A 10867-nucleotide genomic window follows, 5' to 3' on the forward strand; every position below is an offset into this window, starting at 1 on the left:
TTATTTTACCCAGTGGGATAGGTAATGTATTATAATGTTTTATATTGAATATATTTGTATGGCATTTATTCTTAGTAATAACTATGTGATTAATATTACTTGGTGATCTTTAATACATAATTTTAATTAATAAAAACAAAATGTTCACGCATTTTCTTAAAAATTAAAATGCGACATCGAACTAAAGGTTCCATATTAAATAGTTAATAAGGAAAACGAGTTAGTAACGCTTTACTTTTGGTACGATCATAACGTACTAAAAGTTTGGGTATTACAAATGAAACATTATCCATTATATAAAATTAAATTCAAAACAGCTTTCTGCATAATGAACCGAAGACGTTATTGAGTTGAATCAACTGTATAGTACTAAATGAACGGAACATTATCCATTATATAAATTCAAATTCAAAACACATGTGTCTATATTATCAATTCAATTCAATTCAGAATACCTGCGTACATTCAATTAATTTAATTTAGCAATTGCATTCTATTTATTTCGGTTCAAAAAATCTAAAAGAGTGCTTGGATGGACTTTGAGAGAAATAAATTTATGAATCTAATACAAAAGACTGGGCCTTTAATATTCAATTTGGAGATGTTAAAGAATTTTACTTATTGGAAAGTTTGGAAAAGAATAGCAACACAATAAAATTCAATGAGAATAACGTGGCGCAACTCATAGAAACTAATTATTTTGATGCGCTTGCTCCTTGTGTGCATATAACAGAGATTATTTGCAATAAACTAATGGATCACTTGTAATGGAGACTTAGGAGAAAAGATATATATTTGCAATAAACATCTTTTTGCATAATGAACCGAACACGTCATTATGGTAAAATAATTGTATAGTACTAAATGAATGGAACATTATCTATTATATAAAATCAAATTCAAACAGCTTTCTGTATAATGAAATAAACACGTTATCATGGTGATAAAACAATTGTATAGTACTAAATGAACGAAATATTATCCATTATATAAAATCAAATTCAAACAGCTTTCTGCAGAATGAACCGAACACGTTATTATAGTAAAACAATTGTATAGTACTAAATGAACGAAACATTATCCATTATATAAATTCAAAAACACTTGTGTCTACAATTGAGAGATTATCAATTCAATTCAAAACATATGCGTACATTCAATTCAATTCAATTTAACAATTGCATTCCATTCAATTCGATTAAAAAAATCCAAACTTCGTCCACTTGATTCGTTTCAGAAGAATAATCTAAAACGCTCTCATCAACTAATTTGAAGTTGAATCATTCATTGTTTTGATAGAATGTTAAAATCTGAAAACAAAGAAGATAAATCCACAAAATCGAAAAAGAAAACGAAGAATAATAAGAAGAAGAAGGATGAGTAACAAAGAAGAACAATGAACAAAAGAAAAGAAAAAAGAAGAAGAATGACGAGCAGCAAAAATTGCAGATCCAAAAATTACAATGCAAATCATTAACGTTGAAAAAGAGAAGAGGAGGAAGAATGTTTACGTATAGAGGTGGAGTATTATTGTAAATTTTATTAATTTATACGTATAAATTCTGATAAATATAGATGTAAATTGTGTTAAATTTATATATAAATTTTAATAAATATAAATATAAATTATATATTTTATATTTATAAATATTTTTAAATATAAGTGTAAATTATTAGAAGTTAATACTATCTTAAAATAATAATATTTAATGTACATAAAATATTATTGGTTAAAAAATCATTCTTTTAAAACTCGTTCCACTTATAACTTAGAACGTTCACTCAAAAGTATTTAAAAGAGAATGTTAGTACCAAAAATTAAAACAGAAATTCCATAATCGTTAATATCAAACAAGAACACAGAATTTTACCAACATCTGTCCTATCCAATACTGAAATCTAGTTATAACAATCATTAACGGAAGATATATATAAACTTATTAGCCGACATAATTATTCATATTTTACAAAAAAAATAATAAATAATTTTTAATTAATCAATTTTAAACTATTATAATTAATAATTAATAATTTTATATTTTTAAAAAAATAAATTTTAAATAATTATTAATTAATAAGAATTAATTAATATAAAATACCATTTAAAAATATTTATTAATTTATTATTAACTAAATTTTTGTTGATTATCTAGCCAAGTTGTTTACAAAAAAGTTTATATTAAACAACCACACACCTATTTATTTAAAGTTTAAACTTCTCGATTGTTTGTCTAAATTTCATCAATTCAGCAATAATACCCCACACGCACCCAACCAATCATGGTATTCCGACTCATCTGCATTCTTTCACAGATGGATCGACTTCAAACTTGGACGGAGATTTCATATAACATGTATATAGTCTAATCAACTAATTAATTAATTAATTAATTAATTAATAATAATAATAATAATAATTTATTATTATTATTATTATTATTATTATTAAAATCTTGATATAAAATTATTAATTAAAATTATTAAATAATTTGATATGTTTAACCAAATGATTATGTAAGGATTTTAATTTTTGGTCATGTGCTTGTTGCTGAAGCATCCGTAATAAAAGTACAGAACATTATGTCCTCCGAAACAAGTTTGGGGATATTCTTTGCTTCATTTTTGTTGAGAACAATGCAAGCATACAAAGAGAGAAGAAAAGAACCAATCATTTATGAACATAATAAAAGGTTGTTTCTTGACGATGATATATAATTTTATAACTGGCGCATATATATGCACATACACACATGTATAAATTAAGCTGTTAATCATTTCCCAATTCTCTTGCAAAATGTTGGAACTACCATTACTCAAAATGTCATTTCGTTTTACCAAATTCGATTTGAGGCATCTTCGTTACTTTGCTGAGAACCTGCACCCGGAGCTACTAGGTGGTGCGGTTGCTCTTGTCGCCGTTGGCCTCACCGCTGCTTATTTTTATCATCGGTTAACCAAAGTTCCCAAAAGTATGTTACTATTTCATCTAGATTTTATTTTTACTGTTAAGTCTTTAATTTAAACAAGTTTCTTTCTTTTTATTAAAATTGATATTAGACAAATCCATCTCAATCCGAAAAAATTACTTATAATTTATAAATTATCTAAAAATTTTATATTTAAAAGTTATGAGCTTAGGAATAATTATTTAAAACATAAATATTTATAAATAAATAGTCCAATAATATTAAATCAGATAGACTCTGCTACTATATTAGAATTTAAATTAAATAAATTTAATTCAACCTAAAAAATTAGCTCATAGGTGAGAAATCCTGCGAATTTATAAATTATCTAAAAATCTTATCAATTTATAATACTTTTAGCTAACAACAAAGTTGGTGATTTATTTCATTCATTTTTTAAAGATTTTTTCTTTTCTGAACATAGAAATTAAATCTATGTAAAACCCTCAACACCTAACTATATTTCTCTTGCGCCTCTTTCAGATTATTATTATTATTATTATTTAAAAATAATACAATAATACTTCCAATTGTTTAAAAATTTGAGTAAAGTGAGAGTTCTATATTTGCATTTGTTTTCTTCTAGAATGCCTGGACCCCAACAACTTCAAAGAATTTGAACTTATAAAGAAGACCCAACTCAGCCACAACGCAGCAAGGTTCAAATTCGCCCTTCCAACTCCTACATCGGTGTTGGGCCTTCCAGTCGGAAAAAATATTCTTGCCAGGTTTCTATAACAATATCAATGTCACTCATCTTGCTTTAGCTTCATATTTTAGTTAACTTGTTCCAGGAACTTTTGTCATACCTATAAAATGTTTTCTTCAATTTATTTTTGTTAGATGTACCTTAAAATCAACAATTTAAATTAGTCACTAAATATTGACAATATACTTAATAGGTTTTCAAAAAATTTCACTTCAAAACGTTTTCGTTCACAAAATTTTTTTATTACATTAGAATCACTGAATTTTATAAAAATAAGACATATAAGTCTCTATTTTAGTCAAATCTATTATTTTTATTTAGATAAATAGATCATAAAAGTGTGAAAAACGATTTATATATTATACTTTTATAAAATTAAAGAACCTTTACATAATAATTTTTTTTAAATGAAAACATCCGACACAATTTTTTAAGAATTTATTTAATTATATACTCGTAGATGTATAAATAATATTTTTGTAATAATTAATAATTACTATGAAGGAGATAGAGTAGTAGTATACTTGATGTTTTTTTTTTTTTTTCCTCTTTAAGTTAACCAAATGTTAGTCACGAAAGTATTGGTCATTTAACATGATTCTAAGATATTATATACACATACTGAATGTTAAAACCCAGGGGAAGAGATAGCAGCGGAGCGGAGGTTATGAAATCATACACTCCAATCACGTTGGATTCGGATGTTGGTTACTTTGAATTAGTTGTTAAGGTAAGATTTCTGTGGACCAATTATTCAATCGATTTTTCTATAACTATAAACTCAAATTAGCAACTCTTCTCTCATAAACTCATTACATGATATCTCGTACGGACAGACAGTGTAATGAATGAAAAGGGTGTTAAATTTTAAGGGTGTGTTTGGTTTATATTTTTATTTTTTATTTTTATTTTTAGTATTTTTTATTTTTAGATTTTGTGAAAGAAAAAATGAAAATAAGAGGTAAAAATAGAAAATAAAATTTTATTGATTTTACTATTTTATTTTTTTTCATAAAATTCAAAAAACAAAAAATACTAAAAATAAAAACACAAACTAAACCCATCCTAAAATATTCTCTCACATTAATTGTCTTTATTAAAATAATTTTTCAAATTCTAATCGTATTAATTATTTTTTTAAAATTAATAAAAATATATTATATTAATCTCTTCCATCTTTTTATTAAGTGACTTATTTTAGGGTTACAAATTAATATAGTACATTTTCCTAATTTTAAAGACATAACTAATACAATTAAAATTTAATTTAATAACTATTTTAATAAATACAGTTAATCTAAGAGTCCACTTTAAAAGTTAACTAAGTGAAAACAAACACTAGGAGCATTGATAAATTGTTGGAAGTTATTTGGAAGAGTTGCAGAAATTAAATGGTTCTTTTGTTATGCAAAAGGATATATGTGCGTGGATCCTTCTTTTTCAACTTGATACGTTTTTACGAACTTTGCTTGCTTGTGTTATTTATTAATAAAGATGACCATGAAATGCAAGCAGATGTACCCAAATGGAAAGATGTCCCACCATTTTAGACAAATGAAAGTTGGAGACAAGTTGGCTGTGAAGGGCCCCAAGGTACTATATATTCAATTCCCTTATCCAAAATTCAAATTTATGGAAATAATGCACAATTTATTTCTTTTGTTAAATTCTTATTCCAAACAGGACGGATCCAGAAAATTTAGTATGGAGGGGCCAAATTTTAGATAAATTTTTTTTATTCGATAAAAATAATTAATATATAATTATTAGAGTTAGTTTTTCAAAAAAATTATCAAATATATATATATATATATCATTATAAATTTTTTTTATAATTTTTTTAATATGATAGTTACATAAAAAAATATAACAATATCAATAGTACATTATAAAATTATAAAGTAACAATAATTTATAGCGTGTTTAGTTAAAATTGATCACATATCTTATTAATTAAAATTAATTTTTTTAAAATTTTTTAAAAATTTTAAAATAAATAATAAATTATTAATTATTTGAAAGACACAATACCTTTATAAAATATAAGATATAAGATATTTTTATAAAATTTTTTCTTTCAACAACATAAATTTAGAAGAAAAATAAATATTTTTTATAAGAAAAAAATATCTAAAATATATAACGTGATTATCAAAATATAACTACGTAAGTTATTATTAATATAATAATATAAATTTTAAATATGTTAATATAAAATAAAGAAATAATTTTTTTAAATAAATATAGAAATTATTATATAAACACTAATTTAAAAGTTACAAAGACTTGAGGGTATGATATTAAATTAGTTAAGTGAAAAATATTAGTGAATTAAACAATTAAGACATAAATCTATCACATAATAAAAAATAATACATATAAAAATACTAAATTATATCATATTTTTTATTTTTTTAAATACATATCTCATATATAAATATAGTTTTTAAAAATTTTGGGGGGACCAAGGCCACTACTCGCCCCCTCTAAGTCCGTCCCTGGTTCCAAACTTATATATTTACAAAGAAACAAAAATTCTGTCTCAATAATAAAACGCGTTAAATAAGGTAATTTTCTAAAAAATATATATATAGTAAAAAAAATAATTTTTAGTTAATCAACATTAGTCAATTTTTTTAATTATAAAATTTTTTAATTTTATAAAAAATTAAGATTTATAATTTATAATTTAAGATTTATAATTAAATTTTTTTTATTTTATGATCTATAATTTAAAATAAATAAAATAATTTTAAAGGTAAATTCCATTCTATCCAAAATTTATATATGAAAAACAGAAAAAGAAATTGTTGAGCCTAAAAATGAACCTATGAATACGAATAGTGCGTTTAGTAATAAGCATTAAGCCAATTTGAAGTCTCAACAGCATATAAAATCACTTTCGATTTTGGATGAACATATAATATAAATAATTTTCAATATAATTAAAAATGGAGGTGAAGTTTATTAATTAATGGACATAACCACGACCATGTAGGGGCGCTTCAGTTACAAGCCTGGTCAAGTTCGGGCATTTGGAATGATTGCTGGAGGTACAGGCATCACCCCAATGTTTCAGGTACATATATTTTTTTTTATGAAAATTGAAATATGCATTACTTTTGCATATATCTCTTTCATTTTTATTTAGTATTAAACGTGATTGATAAAAAATAAGATAAGACAAAAGGTTTATCTTTTATATTATTTTAAAAGAATATTATAAAGATACATATAAAAAAATGGGTGCAAACATTAACTTTTTTTATTTTTTATCGAGTGAGGTACTAGAAAAATTAAAAGTCTAACTATTAAAAATAAAATTAATTAAGTAAGCCAAATTCAATTTAAAAAATTAGCTTAGAAAATAAAAAAATTTATACTTAATATTCTGATATTATATTAAAATTAAAATTGAATAAACACAACTCAATTTTAAAAATTAATTTATAGGATAAAAAATATCTCACATATATATACTAAATATATATTGATCTTATCTTTAAAAAATGTGGGATTCGTAATATAGATATTTATAAAGATTCCATTTAATATTGTTATGTTGACGTTTTTAGCTATGGATGAAAATAAGAAGTTTATGCTTTAAGGACTTGATTAAAAACTTATCAATTAATAAAATGAAAACGGAGTAAAATTACATGTACTTAATTATTCAATCTTTTTTACTATTAACTGCTCTTAACAAAGATACAATTTAAAAGTGAGGTCATTGATCCTTGTAATGCGAACTCGTGTATAGACACTTTGTGACTTTGATATGTTTAACGAGGAATGTTAGGGCAGCAACTTTTGAGATTTATAGTCATCAAATAGTTATTAATAAGGCTTTTAATGGTGTGAGATTAATGTGAGATTTCATCCAATGATTTACTCTTTTTTAATAGTTACATGCTGACCAAAATTTGATAAAATTGCTGACTCCTAAACTTTTTTATGTTCAATTACTATTATTAATTAAAAGGCCTTTTTATTAACTTTGTTTTGTCTTAGATCACAAGGGCCATTCTAGAAAACCCCAAGGATAAAACAAAGATTTCCCTTTTATATGCCAATGTGACGGTGGACGATATTCTATTAAAGGTAACTGGTTAATACATCTTTCCCTAATTACTGTGTGTGTTTAACATATCTTTAGAAAAGAATGATTATGTTTCCATTTATATTGGTTAACATATATCAACTTACAGAAATATTTGATAATAATAAAAAAATAACATTTATTTTATTTAATATTTATTAATTATTATAATAATTAATATTACATAATATATTAAAATTATATCAAAATCAATTATTATATATATTTATATATAAAAATATATATATTATTTTAACTTATTTTTAATATATATTTTATATTTTAACATATATTTTATACTAATAACTACTTTGGTCTATATATACTAACATAATTGTTGTTTAAAATATACATAAATAAAAGGTTTTTTAATTAAAAGGTTTTGGATTAGAGTTGTAATTATAGATATAATGTTGGATCAGATGGGATTAATTTGTTTATGTAGTTAATGCAATTGTGAGAATTGGATAATAATAAAGTTTTCTATATTTATACCTTCAATACGAGTCTATTACTGTTTAAACCCTAAATATATCTAACACATATCTTCTGACAAAATTTAATAATTTTGTAGTTAGTTTTTTCAAAAAACCTAAAATATACTTGTTTCTTTTATATTATTTTTTAAATTTATTATAGATGTGACTTTATTTAATTTATATATTCTTATTAATATTGTGGGACTAGGTTGTTCATAACTGATTTTGTAAGCTTTATGTAATATCATTCGTTTCAATTTGATAAAAAAAAGTATTGGATTTGCTTTAACGAACCCTGGTGAATGATATCTGTTATGTTATTTGGTACTGCAGGAAGAACTAGATAATTTTGCCAGCAAATATCCAAGTCAATTCAATGTCTATTATGTTCTTAATAAGGTTGGTTTCTCCACTCAAAACGCTAATATTCAATAGAAATTATTATTTTATGATGGTTATTTTTATGAAAATATTTTTATATAAAAATGATATTATAAATTATTAAAAAATTAAATTTAATAATTTATAATATCATCTTCACATGAAAATATCTTTCTAAAATAAATATATATGAATATTAAAAATTGAGCGGCCTTTAAAATTAAAACAAGAATATAGTGACTAATAAATAAAAAACATATATAAATGTTGATTCCTTTCCTATCAATGAAAATTAAAATATTTGATTTTTTCCAACACTTGACAGCCCCCTAATGAGTGGAATGGTGGCGTTGGGTACATAACTAAGGATATGATTCAAACCCATTGTCCTGCACCAGCAAGGGATATCCAGGTTATTGATATATAAATTCACATTTAATTTAACTTATAGTTAGCGTGGCAAATTAAAGAAAAATGGAAATGCATTTTTGACAATTGGTTTCTAAAATTTACCAAATAATGCTATGGTACAACTCTTTGTAGGGCAGCGTAGATAGGTAAATTTTAAGAGTTTTGGCACGATCCATGCAAATATGCAAGGACTTGTGTGAAATAAATTATATAGACTTTTATTCAACGTTGCAAAATCTTTTAGATAATATTACATGTAAAATGCTGAACTTACAAGAGCAACTTGGAGTTAAACTCTAAAGCGGTTTTTCAAATAAATTGTATGTACTAAAATATTCTCTGAAATTCTAATAATTACATAAATTATATTTTTAAAATTGATAAAATATACTATATATGTTAGTCTTTTATTATTTTTTTATCAAGTGATTGATCACACTGTAAGAGGCTAATATAGTATATTTTTGTCAATCTTGAAAAAGTAATTAGCGTAATTAAAATCTGAAAAACTATTTTAATACAAATTCAATTTAAAGGATCACTTTCGGGAGACTTAACTCCACAACTTGTATAACTTCACATGCCCTCTCATCATGTGAAAGAATTACTCATGTGGGTTCTATTGTAGGAGACCCAACTCACAAGGCTTCTTTGCATGGACTCACATGGGTATGTTTATAAATTAGACATATAATTTGCAACGTTACTCAGAAAGTTTTGAAACATCGAATAAAGTTTGTAATAAGTTATTTTATAACCCCTATACAAATCAAAATTTTAAAAATCAAATTAATCATTGAATCGGTAGAATAAAAAATTCAAAAGCTTAAAGATTCAACCGAAATTTAAACGAAGTTGAACTGATATAATGAAATAATATATTTATATATAAAATATATATTTTTTTTGAAAAAAATAATTTTTTATATATTTTATTATTTTCAATCCATTAATTGTTAAAAAATACACTAATTCGATCAATTAATTAATTCTTTGATTGGTTTATTAAAAATTGATTTTTCACCTTAATATGTGATAATTTTTGGTTGAATCAGATCGATTCGATCCAATTCTCAAAATTATGATACATGCTTTTAAAATGTATTGCTAGACATTAGCTCGTGAAAACTTACTCAGGATACTTTACATGAAATTTTTTAAGTCAAATATAAATTAAAATAATTGTCAAAAAAGCATTTCCAAATAAGAATGGATGGATTTTCATTCATCTCCTTTCTTTTTTTCCCCGTTTTTTTACCATTATTGACTTGTATTGGCTACTCATAATTTATAATAACTTGTTCATTTAAGTATTATTATATTTTGTAGATATTGATGTGCGGTCCACAACCCATGAATAACACAATGACAAGTTATCTCAATGAACTTGGCTACACATCAAAGATGCAATTCGTGTTCTAGCACATGTACTTTAAAATTGCATATGTATATTTTCGTTTTGAAAAAGAAGAACTGAGACAAAAAATAAGAGACATGAATTTTGAGATAGAAAAATTGTACTTTTATTATTATTGTCTTTACAACCACATAAAATTGTATCTACTTTTCTATGTTTCAAAAGACATTGTTCAAATGCAACCCAAATATAATTCCATCACCTTCTCAAAAACACTTTCTTAATTTATGGCTTCTATAGTTTGTATGCATGATACGTTTCTCTTAGTACATAAACACTTTCTCAAGCCTTGTATAGTTGTATACATATATGATATGCTTCTCTTAGCAAATTTTAATGTATAATCTAAATGGTGAATAAAATCCAAACAAAAATGACAATGATAGTGTAGCTAAAACCCTAGCA

General features: G+C 23.9%; 1 protein-coding gene across 2 annotated transcripts; it reads left to right on the forward strand.

The window, feature by feature from the left end:
• Positions 1 to 2619: 2619 nt before the first annotated feature.
• On the forward strand, positions 2620 to 10573 carry LOC112708450 (NADH--cytochrome b5 reductase 1). 2 transcript variants are annotated; one of them, XM_072200101.1, is made up of 10 exons: positions 2620 to 2969; positions 3553 to 3694; positions 4315 to 4405; positions 5191 to 5268; positions 6674 to 6754; positions 7687 to 7776; positions 8587 to 8652; positions 8960 to 9046; positions 9674 to 9714; positions 10375 to 10573. In XM_072200101.1, the coding sequence occupies exons 1-10, from the start codon at positions 2795 to 2797 to the stop codon at positions 10379 to 10381; spliced, it is 858 nt and encodes a 285-aa protein (XP_072056202.1). In that variant the 5' UTR covers positions 2620 to 2794; the 3' UTR covers positions 10382 to 10573. The 2 variants fall into 2 exon arrangements, with proteins under 2 accessions (XP_072056202.1, XP_025616386.1); XM_025760601.3 differs by lacking the exon at positions 9674 to 9714.
• Positions 10574 to 10867: the final 294 nt, after the last annotated feature.

This window comes from Arachis hypogaea, chromosome 8, assembly GCF_003086295.3.
Source record: "Arachis hypogaea cultivar Tifrunner chromosome 8, arahy.Tifrunner.gnm2.J5K5, whole genome shotgun sequence".
In the NCBI taxonomy this organism is placed as follows: domain Eukaryota; kingdom Viridiplantae; phylum Streptophyta; class Magnoliopsida; order Fabales; family Fabaceae; genus Arachis; species Arachis hypogaea.

What these genes read in the sequence shown, in the direction of transcription:
- LOC112708450 (XM_025760601.3), top strand. Translation starts at nt 2,795, where the DNA reads ATGTTGGAACTACCATTACTCAAAATGTCATTTCGTTTTACCAAATTC. An exon ending in GTTAACCAAAGTTCCCAAAA is followed by an intron (nt 2,970 to 3,552) that starts GTATGTTACTAT and finishes GTTTTCTTCTAG; the next exon opens with AATGCCTGGACCCCAACAAC. An exon ending in TGGACGATATTCTATTAAAG is followed by an intron (nt 7,777 to 8,586) that starts GTAACTGGTTAA and finishes TTGGTACTGCAG; the next exon opens with GAAGAACTAGATAATTTTGC.